The 23,749-nt window shown below is 40.5% G+C and overlaps 6 protein-coding genes across 27 annotated transcripts in view; 2 read left to right on the forward strand and 4 right to left on the reverse strand.

Annotated features, from left to right (window-relative positions):
- The first annotated feature begins 300 nt into the window (after positions 1-300).
- Positions 301-11,397, forward strand: LOC108114981 (egl nine homolog 1). 2 transcript variants are annotated; one of them, XM_017226212.2, is made up of 5 exons: positions 301-1,368; positions 9,691-9,970; positions 10,038-10,118; positions 10,180-10,319; positions 10,379-11,397. In XM_017226212.2, the coding sequence occupies exons 1-5, from the start codon at positions 785-787 to the stop codon at positions 10,779-10,781; spliced, it is 1,488 nt and encodes a 495-aa protein (XP_017081701.1). In that variant the 5' UTR covers positions 301-784; the 3' UTR covers positions 10,782-11,397. The 2 variants fall into 2 exon arrangements, with proteins under 2 accessions (XP_017081701.1, XP_041673678.1); XM_041817744.1 differs by lacking the exon at positions 301-1,368 and adding an exon at positions 7,701-8,303.
- LOC108114983 (probable mitochondrial import inner membrane translocase subunit Tim17 4) lies at positions 1,707-4,107 on the reverse strand. The gene has a single exon (XM_017226214.1). It carries the CDS (start codon positions 2,781-2,783, stop codon positions 2,094-2,096), a length of 690 nt encoding a protein of 229 aa, XP_017081703.1. The 5' UTR covers positions 2,784-4,107; the 3' UTR covers positions 1,707-2,093.
- Positions 11,398-12,085: 688 nt separating the features above from the next.
- LOC108115227 (C-type lectin 37Da-like) lies at positions 12,086-14,034 on the forward strand. The gene is made up of 2 exons (XM_041817800.1): positions 12,086-12,173; positions 13,568-14,034. The coding sequence occupies exons 1-2, from the start codon at positions 12,086-12,088 to the stop codon at positions 14,032-14,034; spliced, it is 555 nt and encodes a 184-aa protein (XP_041673734.1).
- Positions 14,035-14,240: 206 nt separating this feature from the next.
- LOC108115290 lies at positions 14,241-14,593 on the reverse strand (the record flags this gene model as incomplete). Its single annotated transcript, XM_017226671.2, has 2 exons — positions 14,241-14,335; positions 14,380-14,593. Coding segments are annotated over 2 exons (273 nt in total), but the record flags the coding sequence as incomplete, so codon positions are not given.
- A 2,517-nt stretch (positions 14,594-17,110) lies between these two features.
- The window catches only part of LOC108115283 (TLD domain-containing protein 2-like), a 54,258-nt gene continuing 47,619 nt past the window's right edge, over positions 17,111-23,749 (reverse strand). For all 21 annotated transcript variants that reach the window (XM_017226652.2, XM_017226650.2, XM_017226647.2 and 18 more), the window contains 4 exons: positions 19,337-19,458; positions 19,042-19,201; positions 18,320-18,489; positions 17,111-18,257 (listed from right to left, as the gene is read on the reverse strand). In XM_017226652.2, coding sequence (XP_017082141.1) covers positions 18,122-18,257; positions 18,320-18,489; positions 19,042-19,201; positions 19,337-19,458 — 588 coding nt within the window. In that variant the 3' untranslated portion in view covers positions 17,111-18,121. The remainder of the gene's footprint in view (positions 18,258-18,319; positions 18,490-19,041; positions 19,202-19,336; positions 19,459-23,749) is intronic.
- On the reverse strand, positions 19,993-22,351 carry LOC108115286. Its single transcript, XM_017226664.2, has one exon. It carries the CDS (start codon positions 21,971-21,973, stop codon positions 20,240-20,242), a length of 1,734 nt encoding a protein of 577 aa, XP_017082153.1. The 5' UTR covers positions 21,974-22,351; the 3' UTR covers positions 19,993-20,239.

Below are 23,749 nucleotides of genomic sequence, written 5' to 3' on the forward strand. Positions count from 1 at the left end.
AAATGTCTGGTATTACACCTAGGAAATTCCCCAAAATAGTGACATGCTGTTCATTTTTTCTTAGTTAGAAATTAAAGCTTTATATCATCAAAAGTTGCGCCCCATAAATTTTTATATGATCTAGCCATAATAATTTTTTTTATCAGACTTTTTGTTTTATTAATGTGATTAAATTTCAAGAAATTTACATTTAACTTACCTAGTGAGAGACCTTCTTGGTTTCCGTTAAAAATAGCTAGAATTTTCGTCATCAGTATCGATTAATGACCGGCAATTAGTGTTGTGCAACGCTTTCATTGTAATCGGTCTACGACAAATATCGGTTGACGCCCATCGCTAGTAAATAAGAATTTCACTTTTTCCTTAATATTTTGCGGATTTATTGTAGTAAAAATATATTCAGGATGTATGCTGGCGTTTAAAAAGAGGGCACAGTGAAAAACGCCACTGGAAAACACGCTGAAAACAAAGATATTCGCCAATAAAACGAGCATCAACGCACATATAGCTGCCCGTGCGTGTGTGTGTGTGCGTTGTATGTGCGTTTTTTGTTTATTTGTCAGTTTTGGCCTACGTGATTAAAATAAGCGCAAGCGAACTAACAGTGAAATGTTGGCTAAAACGAGCCAAGTGCCGTAATTCGCATTGATAATTGATAGCCATAATCGCGAGTGCGATAGTGTGTGTGTGAGGGGGCGAAGGTGGGGCAAAACAAAAAAAGCAGAGAGAGCAGTCAAGGTTAAAATCGGTCGTCGCCTTCGGCATTTCTCTCCCGTAAAATGCAATGAGCAGGGGTCGCGGAAAGGTCAGGAACTCAGCTACCGATTCCGATTCCTATTCCCGATCCAAATCGGCCATGGACCCCCCTCGCTGCTCCATTTGCGGCACTCAACAGCAGCTGCTGCGCTGCGCCAAGTGCAAGGCCGTCTACTACTGCTCCCCCGCCCATCAGCACATACATTGGCCCGACCACCGTACCGAGTGCCGCCTCCTAACCCGACAGAAGCTAAACAGCAGTAACAGTAACAACAATAAACAGCAACAACAGCAGCGGCAGCAGATTCAGCAACTACAACAAGCGGTTGCATCTACCAATCTGGAGGGCAGTGGCGCCGGCGCCAACTGCTCCACCGCCCAGATGATGACCCCAGCCCACCAGGCGCAGAATTGGCCAGCCGAGGTGGACAACCTGCTGAATCTCCTCGGGCAGCCGGGCAGTCAGGAAAAGGCGGCCACAGCGGAAACAGAAGTGGGTCAAAAGCAGCAGCATCACCACAACCATCCCCACCATCATCATCATCACCATGGCGAGAAGAGCTCTAGCTATCAGATCGGACTGGCGGATGCTAGCTTTATGGGATCAGGAAGGTGAGTTTTGGAGAAAAGAGTTATTATCCAGGCAAAGAGAATATTTAAGTTTGCTCGTTTTTAACGTCTCTATTTATGGGGTATACCAATTTATATTAATAAAAATATAATCCGGTTATCAAACTAAATAACAAATTACTTTGTCATTGACGAGATTTGGATTTGTTCTTTCGTTCCCTGAGAAATTGTGTGACCATTATATTAATGGTCAACAAGTTAATATCAATAGTATTGGTATGTTCTGAAATGTTGTTTGAAAAAAATGCACTAGCTAATCGAAAAAAAAAATTACCTTTAACGTTTTAAAAACACTTTTAAAACCAATGTTTTTTGAAGTAAAACATTAAAAAATTTTTTCAAACCGAACACCTTTTCCCAAAAGATTTAACTTCTTTCAGGCCAAAAGAACGAAAAACATACGGGTACGATGGCTATGAACTTTCACTTATGTTTAAATTTAAATGTAGAACGATTAAAAAGCGAATTTCTGAGGTAACACACTTTTCTATTTAATTTTCTTATCAGTCTTGAAACGTATAAATTTTAAAACCCTAGTTTTCCAGCATAAGAAAACTTAAATAGGTATCATTCTAGGCTAAGCCTTATTGACAACCAAACAAATATTGATCAAATGTTTTGAAAGGAATGGTCATCAGTCAATCTCGGTCTACTGGTCGATATAAAATAAAATCAGATCAACAGATAATATCGATTAATCCCAAACATTAGATAATCCCAGCCAACTTGACCAAATCGAGTAGCGAGTGCGATTCCTTCTCCACTTGTGCCACTTCCTTACCCTCCACAATTTCCTTCAGAGTCGTGTTCTTGGCCTTGTAAGCCCGGCATTTATCTAGGACCCGCTCGAACTCTGCCACGATCATATCCTGACTTGGAGACGAAGGTGGCTTTTCAAAATCGACAGTATTTGTCTCCCACTTGGGTCTCTGCGGCTGCTGGAAATCTATGGCGATGGCTCCGTCTGTAATGACTTCTTCGTCGACTGCATAAATAGTGGCTACTGCTGCCCCTGCTCCTTCAAGCATGGCCAAAACCAGGCAGCCCACAAAGGCACTGTTGGCCATAGCACGAATACCATTGCGAGCTGCCAAAATTCCGCCAGTGGCCGCTCCACTGACAATCGAATTCCATGAATCCTCCCTCTGGCGATACGAAATCATAATGCAGTCCACCGTACTGAAGGTGGCGCCCCAGATGGCAAAGCTGCCTGCAATAGACGGAGTCCGCAGTTTCACAGACTCAAAACCGCCGTACAGGCCACGACGGAAACCAGTTGGAGCATTGCGGAAACCCTTGAGATACTGAAATACCGATCCTCCTATGGTGCCCATCATAAAGGCGCACCCGCAATCCTCCACAATTCTGATGGGACACGGCTGCCGAGTGTACTCCATGATCCACTTTGATCTTTCGATAGATGTTCTTTTATCCTTGATTTCAATCGGGGTTTCTCGTTACTGTTATGTTTGTGCTTCTATATATATTCTGCCTTTTATCAAAATCGTGTGATACATTATTTCGATGTTTACCTTATGACATTTACTTCTGTTCTAACTCGATAAAATTGTGATCGATGAGCTAAAAAGTAGGCCAATAAAAGCTTCCTTAAACAGTGAAATACATGATTCCGGTGAGGACATATTTTTTTATGATAAAAAATATTAAAATTTAAAGCTTAAACCATATTGTCTTATGAAATTTTCTGAATATATACATCAATATCTTTAAACTTTTTTCGTTGTTCTGGTTTTAGCTTATCTTGCATTTCAGCCTTGATTTCACCCGATAACTAGTTATTAAATGTGACTGAACCAAGCAATTTAATGAGTAAGACGTACACTTGAAATCGCGCTTGAAATCCGTTAAAACACAATGTCCACGAACCGAAATGTGTAGCTCCAGATTAGGCCCCAACATGTGCAATTCCATCTCCGGAGGCCCCGTCCCACCCCTCAGCGATCTTCGCTTGCATATCAAGTCAATTACCGATAAGCGGTTACGTGCCTACTTCTGAGAAACGGCACGAAAGGAAGCCATATATGACAACTTTGATGATATATCATCTATTCAGTGTCATACTTTATGGTTCTTTTGATCTTGATCTTGGCCACTGATTACACAATCTTTTGATAAACGAATTTCAGTTGAATGACTTACTATTTTTCCCCATCTGCGAAAACACACAGAATCTAGACAGACTAAGCTAAGTCCAAATATCTTTCTTGGCTTAAAAGTCATAAATAAAACAGACCATAGATTATATATAAATATTATAAGTTTAACCAAAACCTGTGTTGCAAGCTTAAGCTAAATATACCTTATATATATTTAAGAATATAAAGTTTTAAAATAGTTGATTAGTTAAATTGTTTGTCCCGGGAATATCTTAAGTTTTGTCATCAAAACTATCTTTTTCTGATGACAATTCTTAGTTTCATGAAACAAATGTGCGTACGTGTGTATGCATTGGCTTTTTATTGTTTCTGGTTTGTTCGCATTCTGTCGCGAGATGACACCTCTCGAGTCGAGTATTTACCTTTGGCATTACGTGCCCGGCGGCATAGTGCATATGGCGGCCATAGCCAATCTGATAGCACCTGCAGTCGCACTCGCAGTCGCACTTTTCCAGCGGAGTGTGCTGACTTTGTAATTATTCTGTTGCGCAGTTCGTTGCGTCCGAATCTTTGATACTCGCTTATTTATTTATTTTTGCTTTACACCCCGGCATTAACAGATACAACAAACATGCACCGCGCACATCGGGAAATATATAATTCTTTCGCAATCGTTGGGCTGATCGTGCTGAATCATCACTAGCACTGTTCAATAAAATATAGTATTTTTGGTTGGGTCATTATATGCTATTGAATGAACACGTTTAGACACCAAATTAGACACCAAGAGACTTTTTTTAACGGAAGATGTCATGAGGAAAGTGCAGTCGTTCAGGGTAGATAATGATAAATCTTTTCACAGACTTAAATGACGAATTTCGAATTGCTTCGAATTTTTTTATATTTATCTTTAAAAACTGAATAAATAGATTTTTTTTTTATAGATTTTTAGCTTTATTTATATAGTCTGGTTATGTGCTTGATAAATATAAAAAATTCAAGGTTTTTTTTTCCAATTTATTGGACTTACTTTAATGAAACAATTTTGTCAACGAGTGTAATAAGTGCTGCCTCTTTTGTGTGCCTCTTATCGCCCGGAGTGGGTGGTCTGTTCAGCAGGCTAGTCAGGAGCGTTTTGCCTACGTGCCGGGAATACGCAAGCGTATCGTTCAAATCGTGTTATCAGAATTTAGCATTTGCCTTAGCTCTGAGATTTCAATCTGCGGCGAGATGTGTTGTTCTTTATTAAACAATTAGCAGTCGGTCCAACGTGATCTCATTTCCAGGGATTTGCAAAATTCCGGCATTGTTTATAAATGTGCTAAATTTGCTGGTGTTCCTGTCAAGCCACTCTCCGGAGAAGAGCAAACAATGTGGTTGCGCAAAACTCGATAAACAACCATCACCCAAAAACCGCATTTATCTCAAGTCTGACTGCCAATGTCACACATATTTGATAAGAAAGGTCAATATCCATTCTCCCGGTCGATTCTATTTACCCTGGGACTTATTAATACGCCTGGAGATTAAACAAGAGTGCATTCACACTGCCGATTGGTCACGTATTTCCAAATTTTTCGTTTTATTTTTGAATTGCTTAGCTTCCTCTTAGGTTGTCAATGTACCGAGCTGTGGATTTAAGATTTTTCCGGTTTGTTAGGAAATAAGGCTAACTTCCTAACTGAAAGAAACCTTAACTGATGTTGGTGTACTAAAATGAATTGTTCTATGAATAAGTAAAGATTAAGGTATCCATTACTGTTTTACACAATTGTAAAATATTTATGTTGCTAGTGGAAATGGACACCTTTTGTCAAAAAAGCATGTTTACTAACTGATGTATAGTAAAATAATGTTCAGATTTGATATATGATTAGTAAATCTATAGATATTGACAGTAATATGGTATACAAGGTCAATCGAAGACATACACTATAATATTATGGGCGCACAGTTTTCCAAGGTGGGCGTTACAGTGTGAGTAGTAAGATGGTGATATAAACTTGCGCTGCGTATGAACCTAAAGTAATGGATCACCACCTCAGCATTACGCTTTTAATCTGATTGATTTAAATTTGATGATAATTGAAACAAAAATTTAGTACTATCAAAATAAACTACTCACGTTTGACTGTTTTGCCTTTATTATTAATTTGATTTCATATTGCGCATAAATAAAATGGATTAATAGAGGTTTTTATTAGAGGATCTCTTTCTTTCATTGCCCTATTCATTCTATCTTAAACTAATTAATTTACGCACTTTCAATATGGAACTGTAGCCAATATCTAACGATAAATCTCAAAGCAAACCGTACTACGTAGGCAGACGCACGTCATCAAGGTCGTCTGCCGCCCCTTCACACCGCTTGTTCTCCACCCACTAAAAGGGCTGAGGGCTGTGTGTGGTACACGTGCCACAGTCCCCGTCGTCGCACGTAATACATCACAGACGAAGGGCTACAATCGATCATTACAATGTACACAGAAACATGTTTGCACTTAAAGAAATTAGGGAACTTTTTTTGGTTTAAAGTCTTAGTACTGATAAATTTCTATTAATAATTCTGGGACCATAAAATAATAAGGACTGCAGTAAAACTGCCCAAATTGCAATTAAACCCAACTATACAAATACCTTATGATTTTTTATCCTTTTCTGATTATTATGTGTCAAAATTTTAAGTTACGACAAATTTCTAATCGCGTATTGTGCTTAAAACTTTTGAAATTTGTTATCTTTCTATTCTGTATTCTGTTCAAAAGTACCAATGTTATAAAATTATTTTCAAATAATATAACATTTGGTTTAATATCAAACTGAAATGATTAAATATGTATATATGGTGGAAAATGGTTTCTAACCAATCATCTCGGCAATCCTAATTACTAATGAACCCATGCAGTTAGGGAAGCCCCTCCATTTTCTCTTGGTGCACTTCATTTGCGTCCGACTTTGAACTGGGCCGTTGACCCAATTCTGTGCTCCGTACATTCGCTTAGCTTCCGCGTGTTTCCGCCGTTCTGTGGCTCATCTTTGGGTTTGTTTTCAAAGCGTTTTTTTAGCAGATATTTGTATCAAACAATTTTAAATATCTATCCCTGACCCCCTCGCACTCCCTTCGCTATTGACCATCTCTTTCTTACCCACTTGTGTTCGCACTAACGCCTGTGCGTGTGCCTCCTTGTGCGTTTGTGTGTGTTCGCTCGCATGTGCGTGTGACCAAGTGTGCCTGTGTGTGTGCTGGGCTACGTGACGATTGTTGCGCTTGTCTTTTCTGCCTTTTCGTTTGCCTTTGGTTTTCCCTGCTTTTCCGCTTGCATTTGTTTTGTGTTTGCAGATTGTGTTTGGACTTGCTTGAAGGGCAAGCGGAACGAGAACCTTCCTCTGGCTTCCCTGGAACTTGGCAACTCGATCTGTTCCCCTAATTTGCACGTCCAGTTCGCTTTGTCGTTATCACCAGCTGCCTTCTACCTTTATTTTTTGCCTTCTTTCTCAATATTTGCTCACATTTACCAACGTGCTGCTTATCGCCTTAAGCGGTTGCTCTTTCTTCCTCTTCTTTAGCCGTTTCCCAGGCCCCCAATTTTCTCATTCGCGTGTAGACCACGGACGCTCTGTTATAGTGATGTCATATATTGAGAAATAAAGAAAAATAGGTACAATATATTAAAAACTTATTGGTGGCCCTACGAAAAGAAATTTTATTTATAATCGGAAAGGTAAAAAAACGTTGGAAACAATTTTCATTAAAAAAAAAAACATCTCTGGTTTTATTATATTTCTTCTGAATAGCTATCTTATATAAAACTACCCAAAAATATATCAACACAAAAAAGACTTGTAATAAATATTCAGGATGATACAGATTTGTAAAGCAATTTTAAATAAAAATCGTAAAGAAATAATGTAAAGAGTATAAAATAATATATGTACATGAAATATAAATTCATTTACGTGCGTATATCTAGCCGCTAGATTCTAGCGGTAAATTAGCTAAACTACCGTCACCTGCTCTCAAATCTCTCTTCCGTGCTCATTAGCTCTCTCCTAGTCTGTGAGGCAACGGTATCGACCGAGAGCGACTGGCTATGCTCCCGCATTCGGAAAACGAACGGCGACGAGTGCGGTTCGTTTCAGCTGCTCCATTTTTTACTTAACTTTTTTAAGCGAAGCCAAACGATAAACAAACGTGACTAACGGTGCATAAACAAAAGCAAATCAAAACAAACATCTGCCAGTGAAACAAAAGGCAAATAAATAGGCAATATCTGCAGCTGGTCACAACAAATGCAATCAGCAATTACTCCTACCTGCCCACAACAACAAAGGGGGCCCACCGATATACGATATAATATAGTGACCGGTATCTCTCTCTGACTCGCTCGTGCTCTCTCCCTCTAATGATCGGGGCTCGCAATCGCATAAAACTCGCATGCAATTCCCAACTTTCTTCAGTTGTGCGTGAATTTCTGGAGGAGTAGCTAGAGAACCCTTCTTCTCCTTAAAACACACCCACTAACTAATTTTGGATATTAAAAAAGTATAGACTTTTACAAGTGCAAACGGTAGTATTTTGAGAACCTTTTTACTACTCAAAAACGACCTTTAGCAAACTTTGGACATTTATAAAGGACCCTCAGTCTTTAGAAGTGCCACAAAAGTGATAATAATCAAACGCAAGCTGACTAATCACGGAAAAATGATAACTTCCACGACAACGGACTATAAAAACTTCTTCAAACACTCGGCACATCCTGCCAATGCCGAGCAATTCTTCCGGGAGCTACTGGACAAGCGGTAATTGAGCTTAACAAACTTCTATAATTTTAATCATTGGCGGATAACTTTTCTTATAACACAGACAAGTTGAACATTTAAATTATTCCAACATTAAAAATCTCTGGGCTAGTTTTTCGTCAATAGAAAGATCTTAAACAATAGAAAAAAAGATTTGACTCATGACCATGAAGACATGAAAACAGGTCTTTGGATGAAGAAGTTCCAAAAGTCGGAATCAATGCATTTTGTAACAGCCATAATAGCATATGTAGTTTCTAGCTATTTTTATAGAAATCTGAATTCAATAAAAGAAAAATACACCAAAAAAAATTAATTAGAGCTTAAAGTTTAAATCAAACTTCAATTATAAGGGAAGATTTAAAGTTAGTTTAGTTTTTAGTTTAGTATAAATGGTAAACTGAAATCCAAATATCGCTGCAAATAGGCTATAAATTACTATATAAAGTCTAAAATAATTTGATCAGCTAGGATTATTTTCTTTTCTCTTGAATTTGTTTTAATTCGCAGACTAAACCTAAAAATTTGATGACAACTAATTTTTGCACTGGTTATAAACTGTTAATTATTAGATTCCATGGATTATGAATGCCAAAATATAAAACCGGTTAACGGTTTCTATATGTGGTCCTCAATGTCGTCTTTCGAGTGTTTCAATCTCTAGGCAACCTGTGCGTCTGTGTATTTTCATTAATATTTTAACATAACACAGTTTGCTTTCTGAGGAGACAATTTGCAAGTTCCCCTTGGCTTTGGGATGCTAAAATTTCCCATCTTTCCTATTCCGGGGAATTCAGTATTGATCAACCGTATAGCACGTTTCAGTAATTCTTTTTATTTTGCGACAATAATTTTGACTTTATGACTTTTTATAGCTTCTGTGAACTTGTGCGAAAATGCTTCATCTTGGTTTATTTATTTATTTTTCGCAATGTGTAGCTTTGCTTTGCTTATCCAGAATTATATGTCGTGTGGGCCAATGGATGGATGTGAGTGGGCCAATTCTGTTCTGATCCGCTCAATTCTGGGTGGCCTACGTGACTGGGGCCCAGCGACTTGTATGAAAATATTGGTTTTATGGGTGCATCATAAAAAAGTCGTAAAACTGTATGCATCGCAGTACTGGTTGCTCTAACGCCTGTAAAAAAAGCTTAAATGCAATAAAACTTTTGTGCTAAAAATAGCTAGGAAAAGCGACGTCTAGATCTACAGAATGCAGGGGTTTCCCCAAGGTGACCTCACTCACATAGGCATCTCTAAATCAATTACAGATTAACGGCCTTGAAAGGTCTCTATATTTCCCCCCTTGCTTCTCTCGATTAAATAAAACGCAATTCAAATTCTCCGTCTGATTGAAGTTCTTTGTTTTCCTTCTATTATCCCACAGTGAGCGGCGCTATGAGGACTTGTGCCGAAACATCATCAGTGACATGAATCAGTACGGATTGTCCGTGGTGGACGACTTCCTGGGCATGGATACGGGCCTGAAGATCCTCAACGAGGTTCGAAGCATGTACAATGCCGGGGCATTTCAGGATGGTCAAGTGGTGACTAACCAGATGCCTGATGCTCCAGCGGTACGCGGGGACAAAATCCGAGGCGATAAGATCAAGTGGGTTGGTGGCAATGAGCCAGGCTGCAGCAATGTCTGGTATCTGACCAATCAGGTTAGTTGGCTTTATACACTTAAAACCTATATAATAATATCAAAACTATAATTACCGTCCGTTGCAGATTGACTCGGTGGTGTATCGTGTGAACACTATGAAGGATAATGGTATTTTGGGCAACTATCACATCAGGGAGCGCACGAGGGTAAGCATTCGCCGAGGTAAACCCATAAGGATTTATTCATCAGGTGTTTCCTAAATTATAGGCAATGGTTGCCTGTTATCCCGGATCGGGAACCCATTACGTCATGCATGTTGATAATCCCAAAAAGGATGGTCGCGTAATAACGGCCATTTACTACCTTAACATCAACTGGGATGCGCGGGAAAGTGGCGGAATACTGCGGTTGGTTTAAATAACTTATTTGTACTATGAGCATAAACTGAAGTATAAACTATTAACAGAATTCGACCCACGCCCGGAACGACGGTGGCCGACATTGAGCCAAAGTTTGATAGGCTGATATTCTTCTGGTCGGACATCCGGAATCCACACGAAGTACAGCCCGCACATCGTACCCGCTATGCCATTACCGTCTGGTATTTTGATGCCAAGGAGCGCGAAGAGGCTCTTAATAGGGCCAAGCTGGAGAACAGCAAAACGAACAATGTGGCTGCTCAAGCTCAGGCCCAGCAGGCTGAACCCGACTCCACCACCACCCCACCCGCCACACCAGCAACACTAGCACTAGCACCAGCACCAACATCCTCATCCAGCCTGCCGGCCAGCATGTCTACAGGAACGGGAGCGTTGAATGCCAATGTGGCGAGTAATTCCTGCGCCGCTAGCAACGAAATATGCACGTAACGCCAGCTGGCAGCGCAGCTATAGGGCAACCAAAAAGTGTAAATTATTTCCAACCAAACACACATGTATAAAGCTAGTTAAAAACTATTTATAGCTCCGGACGGGCGGCAGCCCAAGCCCGAATGGCGAAAGTGAATCAAAGCTCCTTTAGTCGTTAAGCCTTCTAGTTTAGTCTCTAAGTCGTATCCTTAGTTATTCTCGCATTAACCATTAGCTTACTGCCTTGTCAGCGTCCGAGTTGATTGTTTATTAATTATTAGTTTGTTGCATCTTTGTCAGGACCTTTTGCCTAGCTCATCCTTAGTTATTGGCTGCCAAAGTATTATACCTAAAGAGAAGTTAACCAGCTTCATAAACATCAGCTACCCTCGCGACGCTCATTGTATCCTATCTCAAAATTATTTAACAAGCCAGCAAATTGCAGGCTTTCACTCAATCTGTCGACTCTCATGCATCTAGCTAGGAACATTTTTGATATCGTTTACATCTTATAACAAGCTGAATTCAATGTCTGTCAGAAATCTTTTCTCTTGTTATCTCTAAATCATTGAATATGTATATTTATGGCATATCTATATGTATATTTTTATATTAAACGAAAGCCTGAGCAAATGAAGTACGCCTGTGTGTCTTTACTTTTATGTGAAAATTAAATCCTTAATTATTTCAGTAATAATTGCTACATCCTGGAGGGTATCTATAACGACTCAGTCTCAGCAGTCCGTCTGGAAGCCAGAAATAACTTCCCTCCCACAACTCAGGTTGTTGACCATTGTGAAAACCTGAACGGTCTCATCAGATCTTCACACAAGATAGTTGCCCAATGCCACAAGTGTCAAGCATTGCCAAAAGCTTTCCAACTGCGTCAGGTGTGGCTTGCAACATGGCTTGGAGGCCTGCTCAAAGGATGTTCATCCAGTTAAGTATGTTAACTGTGGCGGCTAGCAATAAAGGTTGTGCAGTGTATCAACAGTTCGCTAACCTGCGGAAGAATGTCACATCAAAGCGTAGCTCTGTTCTCCAAAAACTGTCTGGCTCAAGCTATCGGGCAAACCCTGTGGCTCCAGTTTCCTACCCTAACGCTGTCCAAGGACAAGTTAATCATCCCCCACAGGTGTCTTTCACTCTGGGTCAAGAACAGTTTCCTCCGCTGGCCAGCAATAACAGGAATCTAAGTCAGCTTCGCCATCAAATAGCACCACCTCGGCAGTAGCAGCAGGTTGCAGTAGCAATGGCAACGTCAAGAGCAAATATTCTTGCAATCCAATGAAACATTATCAATCCTTGTTGCCCAGTTCGACAAAATGTTCCAAATGATGGTGCCGATGATGGGACTTGTCTCAAAATCGCTACCTCAAGGCACCCTGCTGATCTCTGACTCAAGGAAGCCAAGTTACTCGAGTCCTGAAACAGTAATTCAGACTTGTAGTATTAAACTCTAGTTATCTAGTTATGAACATTTGTTATTTTCCTTCCTGTTACGTATTCATGTTATTTGTTAAATTTAATATTATACCAAAGGTATTATAGCCATTAAGTTGGCTGATCGACGTTTAATAATTGTTATACCAAAAAAAAGGGCGTTTTTTTAATGTAATGATGGTATTCTAATTTACAATCAGTTTGAGAAAGTAAACACTAATTCGAATTGTTCGGTCCTACAAAATCTCTATCGGTTTTCGGAGTCCGAAAAGTTGTATAAGTTACTGCCAAAAATACACCAAGTTATAGGATTTTGTTTTATCCTAAAAGTATGCTAATTATTTTAAGATCAAGGAATAATTTTAATTCATTTTTAATTGGTTGGGCGTACAAACAATGTCTAAATGTCTTATTTAGTTTTAGTGAATTTTAGCCATGTTTGTGTGGACAATTTATGATGGTAACGATTTATTCGGAAGGCAGTCCCTGCATAGGTGTGCTAAAAGTCATGTCTCAAGAAGTATACTCGCAAGTGAAACTCAAAAGTTTAAAATAATGTTGCTTGATATTGGAAGGTACTTTTATCTATGTTATGTTATTTTCTTTTTCATCCCAAAGAAAATAAAACATCTCTGAACTATTTAAAGATAACCGCTTTTGTTCTTTGTCGTTTGAGCCAAAAAGAAATGGCTTTAAATTAAAGTCAACGACATGGAACTCTAATTTTAGCATTTCAATCAAGCCGTACATTTAATAACTACTACCTCAGATAACAGAAGCGTATAAATAAAGCGATGGCACTCTGAGTATAAGCAGTTTGCACCAGAATGCAGAAGTTCTTCAGTTTTATTTTCTTCCTGGCTTATTTGGCCCTCGGATGGGGCACGGAAAGATACTCTACTTTCCTAACTCCCGGTAAATAATAATATTGGCTAACTATATTTTGATACATGTCACTTAAAGGTAAATTTTTGAAAATTCGTATAAATGGTTAGACAACACTTAAAAATCTGAATCCTTCTTAGTCATTTCCTAACTGCACACAAAATATTGTTAAATACATAACCAAAGAGTTAAGAAAACTACCAACAGATTTCCCTTATTGCGTGAAGGTGTATTAAATGACAGAAAGGTATGTTCATATAGATAACCGTTTGGATATTCAGCTAGTGCAACTTAGAAAATCAAAAAGTTTTTCTTGAAGAAGAACATTAAGTGTGATTTGCTTGAAGGTTTAGCGTTTAAGGTGAGGTGAAACATAAAATAGACATCTCATCATATATTACTAGGCTAAATTTGTATCCACAAATCAGAAATATACTTATTATATGTATTTGAATACTGATTATTAACCGACTTTAAAGGAAACCCAAACAAGTTAGCCATCAACTTGAGCCCCTTTATTGAGATCAACGAGGGATACTATTACTTTGGTCAGGAGAAAGTGAACTGGCATGTAGCCTATGAGAACTGCCGCAAGTTGGGCTCAGACCTGGTGACCTTCGAAACACCCCAGGAGTTTGACGCTGTGGCTGGGCATTTGAAAAGCAAGGGAGAGCGCTCCGATCACTGGACATCTGGCAATGATCTGGGAAAAACAGCCAACTACAATTGGTTTACCAACGGTCAGCCCATAACCACAAATAGGTGGGCCCCCAGGCAACCGGACAATGCTGGCGGAATAGAGCATTGCGTACATCTCGGCTATGTTTATGAGACTTCTACGGATATCGAACTGAACGATCGTCCCTGCAATGATGGAAGAAGCCTTTACAAATATGTTTGTGAGGCTCCAAAGCTAGAAACTATATCTATTGTAGTTTGGAAGTAACTTGACATAAGCATCCAAATTGCAAATAATAAATTAAATGTATGCAGATCATCTACAACTGTACTGACTAATTGCTGGGTTCTCTCTTACATAAATCTATGAGTACCTTAATACGCTAATAGTAAGGTTCAAATGGTAAGCCCTCTTCGTTTTCATCACCATTTTAGGATACACACTTACAGCCCAATTGAAAAACGGTTCTTTGATATTTGAATATACATTTTATTTTTCAGAAAAGTTGTTCATTTTTGTAATGACTTTACATTTACATATAGTATATATTTATATATATTCTCTTGCTGTTCTGCTCATGTGTTTCTGTTTTCTGTATTCTGTTTCATTGATCTTGCTTTTGTTGGAATGCAATATTATAGGTACGATACAAGTTGCACACACGAATTAACCCGATATCTATATAATGTTCTGAGTAACTTAAGAACAACGAATGCATTCCATTCAAACCAAAACCAAACAACCAAGGCAAACGCTCGAACTTTCGATTTTCGATTTTGGATTTATTTTTAACATTTACACTGATCAATATCGTTTGCAAATATGCTTAGTACTTAGCCGCGACCTGAATGCAGCTATCCGATATCATCAAGATACACTTGATTTGCTTTCCAAAAATATATGTATATGTATGTAGGTAGATATATCTCGTATATACACACGACTTAGGTAATGGCTGCTGTCGTCGAGTAGTAATCAACTATGTACTTCAATTGCTTGCAATTTGTTGGTAGAAAAATAAACCACTTGCTGCATCCGCTCTATCTGTTCTCTCTCTCTCTACCGATCTGTCTATATCCTTTGTAAAACCCCTGTCCCTGCTCACCAACCCAATCCCTCTATATAACATGGCTGTGAGGCATGGACCTTTAGTTGTGGCATGGATAGAGTGGTGCTCTCTTCTAGGTGGAGTTTATACAATCGCTCGGTTCTACAATCAGCATTCTACGAGTATAAGGTGGAACTGAAACAAGCTCCTAACAATCGCGCAAATCTATATCTCTAAGAAGGTGTACGAGTATATTGTGTATCTGGCGCATGCCTACATATCCTGAATATCTGCCTCGAATTGTGCGAATTACATTGGTTTAATTTTCAGTGCACAACAACTAGAAACGCTTGCAAACTACTCAACATTGGTAATGGGCAAAAATCACGGGGAGCGCAGACACTGAGTGGGAAAAGTACTCGCACTAGGTTGGGGATAATTCCACACTAATTAACTGGCCGTTAGCTTTGATATACACCTGGGTACTTATGTATGCCTGAATACATATTACGCAAACACTAAGCACTCGTATTTTGAACTCACAACAAAAACTTAAGGGCAAAGCAGAACTATCGGCCTCAATACCACATAATCATGCATGGATATTGATGGCTCAAACAATCGTCCGCTGCAGCAACAATGTGTGCGGCATATGTTATTCAGTTTTCGCTTGGTATATGCACCAGTCTACAATTTAATTGACAGAAGTTACAATATAAAATTATCTTCATTAATTCGCTCTCATTTGGTTTAGCATGTTTATGTTCGTTTTCATTTCATTTCTGATCAACGCACAACAAAATATCTACGAATTCAACAACATAGTTCCATAGACTACAAAAATGATTATTTCTTGATTTTTCTTTTATATTCCATTAAGCTTTTAGCTCGTGTGTGTGTGTGTGTGAGTGGGGTATGCTTGGTGTGTTGAGACATAATTGACTGCTTGTCAACAAACTAATCTTCGGTATAACATTCATATCAATATTTAATGATATCATGCTCGATCCAGAACGAAAGCCTCTCTCTCAAGGGGAGTTCTCGCCTGGTGTGTGGTATATCTTTTAGTAAACGCATTTTGGTCTCAAGTTAGTTAAATGAAGTTCGCGTATAGTCGGAGTGATTTAAGCTAATCAGTTATCGCAACTGCTGCTCGGTAAACAAGCCATTCGGTTTGGATTCTCTCTAAAGTCCTAAAAAGAAAGTCTTCCGTTTTGACAATACAACAGGAATTTCAACTTGATTTTCATTTTGGATTTTGCTTTTTGGGTTCAATGCGTGTTGAGGGGAGTTAATATATATACTATCCATATAGAGCGTAAATGTACATTGGTATGCGTGTGATTAGGCATGCACAACTACACAAAAATTGTCTGTCAAGATCGTTTAAATAACATCTAAAAACATCTTCACTGCCGTGAGTCTCTAAAGTTCACCATTTACTTCAATTTCCATATGTATATTTCCATTTTCAGGGTTGGGGTGCGTGCAAATTTTCAGCTAAATTTCTCTAAATTGTTGCATGCTACAAGAATTCTCTGGGTTTCGGTTTAGGATTATCTTTACAGTTTTTCGATTTTCGATTTTCTATTTCACAATTTCTTTTGTTTGTGTGCGTTGCTTTGTGAGTTCTTTCATCTTTTTAAACCATTAAAAACTTGAACTCCGATTAAATGAAATACTTTCACGTACTTTTACTTTACTTTTTGTTAGTTTCGAACTCGGTTCAGTGTAAAATATCAGCAAGTTTGTTTCGTTTGTTCTCTCAAATTTATCCTCCAGCGTCTTCTGTGTGTTCTTGAATATTTAGAATATGTTTCTGACTCGTTAGATTCTTGGGAGCTGGGGTTAAGGTAGGTTTGGGGGCGCAAATACACTACAAAAATTACACTTAGATATACCTATATTCGTTTCTACCATTGTACATTTATATATTAGCGTATGTGTATACATATATGTATATAATTTGTTTATTTATAATTATACTGAAATTGTATCTCAAAAGGGATATAAAGCCATTTAAGTTTGTCGGTTTGATTTCCTCAAAACCTCTTCCACCACCAGCAGCTCCGTCTGACTGCCGCGGAAGTATCTCTGTGTGTGTATATGTACGGGGTATGACCGATATCTGCGGAGAAAACTTACGACTTACAACTACAAAACAAATCTTGCCTGCCCGTCGCGGGGACCCTTTAAAAAAGTATAGCACACCTACGGGATCGGGGCGATATAGCTTGATCAATTGGGAGACCAACTTGCGGGTCTGGGATGAAGTAAAACCTCTGATTTGGCCAGTTTGGTTGTATAATATTGTGTATTTCATTCTGGTGTTCTTTCTGATTTTGTTTTAGTATAATTGCATAAAAGTCAACATCATTAGCATTAAAATAATCATAATTAAATATATGTATATCGTGTAAAACTAAAAAATAAAACGCTCGCTCTCAGCTCTGCTCGGCTTGGCTCCTCTTTATATGTATATAAAAGTCAAATCGTTAAAAGTTATCTTCGCCTTTAGTTTTACTTGCAATCAGCACTTTTGCACTAAAAATTATATCGACATTCTTTTTATTTTCTCAACTTCTCAGCTCGCTCTTTTCACAGTGCTCTCGATAAGGTAGCTCAAACGGTCGAAACTAAATTCAAACTGAAATCAATCAAGAACTCTAGAACTCAAAACTTGCAGTTTAGCTATATGTTACTTCTCACAATTTGGTGATTATAATTTTCGATATTAAGAACTTAACTTAAATGTGTGTTTCTGTGTTTGTGTGGGCGTATGTGGGTGTATGCGTGTGCTGTATAATTCATGGAGATGTGTGATGACCTCTGTCTCTGATGTTGTCTTCAAATCAATTTTCAATTTTCAATTTTCAATTTTCGCTTCAATTTCCTGGTCGTTTGTCTGCCTTTTGGGGTTTTATCATGTTTTAAGTCTAACACATAATTTAGTTGCTTTTGTTTAATAATATATAATATAAAAACTAAATAATTAATACGTTCCAACGCATAGCTAACTCGCATTTTGCTTCCGAGAACAGAAACTTCCACAAGCATTTCCCATCGGATCAGATCAGTGTTCTATATCCTCCCTTCCTGTGGTGACGATGTATGCAAGTGTTTTTCGGGTGTGGGGCTGTGTGGGCCGTTCCGGAGGATCCTTAGCCGCACACCAGCTTTTGACATCTTTCTCAGGTTGTTGGTTTTTAGTACAAGTACATATAGTTAATTAAATAGATAGGTAGGCAGGCAGGAGGCCCTCTCTCCCATCCCTAAATATGTTTGTTGTTGACAACAGAAATTCACTTAAACAAATGCCCAGCATTCGAGTGTTTTGATAACAAAGTCTTCTTGTGGCGCCAGAGGCTCGTTGCCGTATGTGCTGCACTGCTGCGATCGTCCCTGGTTGAGATCTCCATCCAGCCACAGGCCAAAGCGACCACTGCGAAATAGAGTTAAATAAGGTTAGGGACAGCTTTTCTTTGTCAAGATTTTTAAACTCACTCTCCAGCGCCGATCGAAAGGCTCTCCATGTTGCCTTTGATGAAGTACATATTCTCGCCAGTCCAATGGAATACCTTGAAGCTGGGGTTAAACTTGTAGAGCAGGGACTCGCCAGTGCCGTAAAAGTGATCCGACACATGCAGGGAGCAGGAGGTCAGGGCACCAAATACCTGAAAGGATTCGATTTTCAGTACAATTTCGCTTATGAAGTATCAATTTGTTTCATTCCTTTTGTCGAGTTTAAATTTATTTCTTTAATTGCTGCTCTCTTAACTGCACTTAGCTTTAATTTGAAATCTTGTTAACTGGTGTATTAAACTGGTATTAAAAAAGAATTTGTCTAATTAGCATTTCAGACTAAGCAATCAAAACAACCTTATTATTAGGTTTTTAAGCACGAACACAGATTAAGTGGCGAGCAAATCAGTTAGATTGTTTATTTCATCGCAGTATAGCAGCCCTTTAATAAGTTTCTCGGATATGAAGGGAGTTCACTAGCCCTCTGAAACCTGACATCAAATACTTGTCTTCACTATCAACCATCAAAAATGTAATAAACTTTTTATTGCAGGTCTTTCGCTAGCTTAAAAACTTTTATATTTATCACTTTCTTGGGGCATTGAACTTCCGACACAGGTTGTAATAGTAAATAATTTATGTAATTATCATCTAACTTTGCTTTGAAAACCCAAATAGTAACTAAGTATCAAGATTCTACTTACATTGTGCTCTGTGTCCTCGATGACAATCAGAACTGGACTCTCCAGACGCGCCATTTTGCGGTACAGGGAGTTAAGTGCGAAACCATGTTGTGATGTGCTGAAGATCAGGGACCAGGAGTATCCCTCGGCTCTAGCTGGCAGATGTGAGCACAGCTTCTCGCTGAAAATCGAAAGTAAATGCTTAGCTAATATACTTGCAAAGTTTGGATTACGAAATCCCATCAATGGCCGCTCAATAAAAAATATATAGAATTTGATTCGATAGAGGAAAATTCCACCGAAAATATCAACTTACCGATGCTCCTCTGTGAGGATTTCTGTCTTGCCAATCAGATCTGGGATGGGGAAGTCCAGGTCGAAGGAACCAGTGGCAAAGAGCGAAGTCTTGCGATATTCATCTGTGCTCATTGACAGCACCTGCAGAACGATTGATGAAAAAGTAAGATATTAGCACAATATATATGGATCTAATAAACGTCTATTGAACGTAATCTAATCGATAAGTCAAAAATATTAATATCAATTCCAAAACAAACTAAAAGTACGTTTCCAAAAGATATTTAAATACGTTTCTCTTGTTTTTTGGGAGGGGTTTTGGGGTTGTAGCTTTTCAAGTTCAGTGCTTGGCTTTGGTTGTTGGATTTCATTTTCAGGTTTATTAGTTGGAGTGCAGTGCTAGTTTACTGTGTCAACTGACTTGTGGGTGTCTCTTGTCTGGGTTTAGGTTAAACTACAAATTAAAAGAGCTCGCTTGGCATCGGCACTAGCTGAGTGAACGAAAGTGAAAGGAAAACACACTTAGATATTGCAGAGATGTTTATTTTACAATGCTGAAAATGCTGGGTGAAAATGGGACACCTTGCCAAGTTGGCTGTTTCTCCAAGATGTTTCCCCCAAAATTGAAGAGATGGAAGGAGAAGAGAGAAGTACCCTAGATAGAAATCCTTCAGCTTAGACAACTGTAATAAATTTTATTTAAGGTACTAATGGTTATACGATGAAATTACGACACATTGGCTAAAGAGATTATCGGGCCTCAATTTGGATGACTTCAAGGGATTTTGACAACTGTATGCGCGAACTTCCGGCTGGCTAGGACATTCTATTGACGGGCTGGGAGAGTGGTATGGACACGGATTGGAATTGCTTTGGACTCGTTGGGGGCTTGTCGTGGCACATTTTCGGTTGAGACTGGGACCTAGTAGCTGTTGAAGGCTCGGCTGGTGTGCTTGGACGAAGCATTTCCCAAGCGCTGCACGGCCGACTGCTTCCTGTATTCTGTTGGCATCCCGATGTCGTTGTTTTGCCCCACGGGGTATTCTGGGCTGGTCGCCTTCTTGGGCCCCCGCTTCTCGCCCATGACATTCCGTTCGCGCCCTTTGCTCTCCGATTCCAAGATAGAATCGCTCCGTGAGGACATCTGTAGAAGTGAGTGATTCGGCGATGGCCAGTTGGACTTGTAAAGATTCGCCCTGTCCCTGGGCTCGTCCTCATCTTCATCCTCATCCGGCCGGCGGTGCTCACCGAAAAATCGGGGCGCAGGCTGTCGTTCGACGGACTGCCTCGCTGAGCCGCGCCTCCTGCGCATGTCCCGGGGCTCCGACACGGCCCGCCGATAAGTTTTGAGCTGCGGCGTCGGATTCACAGACTCCACAATCTGCTTTTGATTTCCTTGTGCCGAACTGCGGAATCCGGAGTACTTATGGTTAATAACCTGCTGGGAGGCGCTTATCTGGGCTGCATTCGCAGCCGAATCGTAGCGAAGCTCATCCATACGGACTTGTCCAGAGTTACGGCGATCCCTGCTTCCGCCAAGGATGGCCTTCTTCAGGAAATCGCGCTCCGACTTCGGCTGCTCATATAACGAACTCGATTCGGCTGGTTCCTCCTCAAACTTCTGGAGGCCTCTGGCTACGGTGACATCCGGTCGCACTGCCCGGACCAAGGACACGTCCATTAGCTGATCCTCGGGGTTCTCTTCGACGGCCCTCTTCGGGCTGTGCCAACCGGTCTGCGGGCGCGGTTCGCTGCGCTGCTCCGAGAACTTCTCCTTAGCAGTGGACGTATACATCTCATAACTAGGTTCGGAGCTGAACTGGGGCGAGGCGAGTGCTGCATTGGTCAGGGCATCACGGTTGCGACTGACGTGACCCATGACCATCTGGCGGCGGCGTGGCCTCACCTGGCGATCTATCTGTTCCTCGGGCGATGACCCACTGCTGCTGTTGCTGCTGCTGCTAATTTCTTTGTCGCTAGCCGAAATATTAGAGAGATACTTGAGAGACCTTGGATGCTTCCAGCCCTGCATGGGATCTGATGGGCCGTTCTGCTGCCTGTTGGTCATCTGGTCGTGGTAGTTGCGTACCCTTTTGCGACCAGGATCGCAGTTAAGCATGTCGCGCGTCTCACAATCGACCACCATGAGCTCCTCTTGAATAGACTGGCTGATGTCCCTAGCCGCCTGCTGGGCCATGCCTTTGCCAATTCCAGCCGCCTGGTTGTACCGCCTCTGGGTGGCTGACAAGGAGGCAGTAGAGTTGGGTGGCATGGACTCTTGGTCCGAGTACTCCCCCTCGTCCTCCTCCTGCTCCTGGTGTTGCGCCCGACTGTTCAGGCTGCTCGAGAAGGAAAACAGACGCGTCTTGTCGTAAATCTTGTAGGGGTCTACCTTCGAGGACGCAATACTAGTGGACATTCCCTTCATTTGGTTGACCAGTGGCTTCTTCACTCCGGCGATGTTGCGCATCTGGCTTCGCTCAAAACTGTCAGGCTGTCTTTGCCTCGACCACTGGTTCAGCTGGCCCAGACTCTGGGCTGTGTATGGCCTTCTCCCGGTGTGATAGAAAGTTCTCATCGAGGTGGCTAACGGGGAGATCTGCAGGCTGACGCCCCGCTGGGCCAGCTTTCCCAGACTGCGCTGGTGGCTACTCATTCTGGAAACCGATCTACGCACAAAATTTAGCAAAAACCTCCAAAAAGCAAGCACTCGTATTCGCGGACTACTGAATTTACTTCCACGGATGCGGATTACTGACCAGCGAAAGGAAGCGAACGTCGAGACGCGGTATAAAATTCGCTTGGGGTAGATAATTTTTACTTTTGGGGAGCTCTGTACTCCTACAAAACAAAATAAAACTGGTCAGGACTGGCAACGAAATGAAACTAAGTAACTGGGCGACTGATGAAAACCGTTGAAGGCCAAGGCAACGCCTGCTGTTGCTTTTCTAAACATATTTATGAGCTGCATGATCAATATATTTGTTTTGGAAAAAGGATAATTAATTCAGATTCATTAAAACTTAAAATACCCATTGAAATCCCCATTGAGGAAAAAGAACCATCTAGAGAACCCTTTCCATCTCACCGCAAAACTTCTCTGGCTGAGACTCTTCCTGTGATGATGGTGAAACTTTCCCAGCTTTTCGTGCAATCCCATAACAGACAACCGCTTGATTGAAGTTTCTTTAAAGAACTAAACCAAGTCACTCCAAGAACAGGGAATTAAATTTCAAAACAATCTAATCTAGCCGAAATCTCAGTTCTTGATCGGTCAAAGCTGTTTATGTTGCCATCGATTGATAGCAGAAAAGCTACGCACTCATGTGAAATTCGTTTCGGCGCTCTGACTAATTTTCGAGTTCGGACTTTGTTTTTACGTGTTATTATATACATTATTTCGTGTATTGTCGCTGGGTGTGACAACGTCGGCATTGACAGCGTGTGAACATTTCGCAAGTGACGTCAATAAGTGTGCTAATTGTCTTTGCACTCCTCGAGTACGAATGGCCAAACAAACTCCCTTTGATTCAGCTGTTTTCATTAGTTTTGCCTACACCCAAAGAGAGCAGTTTGCAGACAGCACCCACGCATCAGTTGGCAACCAACACCTGCCACTTATTCGGATGTGAGATCATTCACATACCCAAAATCATCTCAAACTCAAGGCAACTCTCGTCCGACTCTGCGCTGCTGAAGGCCGTGATTCAACCATTAGCAAGTCTTGATAAGACCAAAAACAAAACTCACTCGCAGAATCATATATCACAGAAGCTTATATCACGAAAGTAATTTCCAAAATATGCAGCTAGCTGTATTCGAATTCGGCGTCGCAGTAGGGGGTTTGATTAAATCTCAGTCCTCGGATTCGGAAGGGTGATTGATTAGCTTTTGGCCACATACTCGAGTTGAAGAACCCCTGATTCGCCATCGAGTGTCAATATAGCATACCATATACTTCCATTCCAGCTAATTACGAAGGAACTCCCCGAGCAATCTCACCTACGATAGACGACCTCGCCGGCAATTAGACTGATATTAAATCTGCGATAAAGTCAGTTAGTCGCAGATAGCTGAGCTGCATGGAAGGTCGAGAGATCTGAACGGCAACTACTGGGAGTACTGAGCAAGGCTCAATTCGGGTCAGCGAATCAGATCGGAAACACATTTTGATCGCCAGACATCGCCAATTTCATACATGTATGCGCAATTTTCGCGACAAGCCAATAATGGGAACAAAAGAGCCCAGTAATTGAGGCGTGACTGCAATTTCCAGAGGCCCACGACAATTAAAAAGCAGAACGCAATTTGGCGGGCAGCGAAATGAAATAAAAACCGATTTTGAACGCACTTCCATGAGGGTCAGTTCGAAGTGGCTCAGATCAGAGCGGGTTTTTCGGAAGAGAGAGCCAAAGTCAAACGTCAATGACAG

This window comes from Drosophila eugracilis, unplaced genomic scaffold, assembly GCF_018153835.1.
Source record: "Drosophila eugracilis isolate 14026-0451.02 unplaced genomic scaffold, ASM1815383v1 contig_1897, whole genome shotgun sequence".
Taxonomy (NCBI): Eukaryota; Metazoa; Arthropoda; class Insecta; order Diptera; family Drosophilidae; genus Drosophila; species Drosophila eugracilis.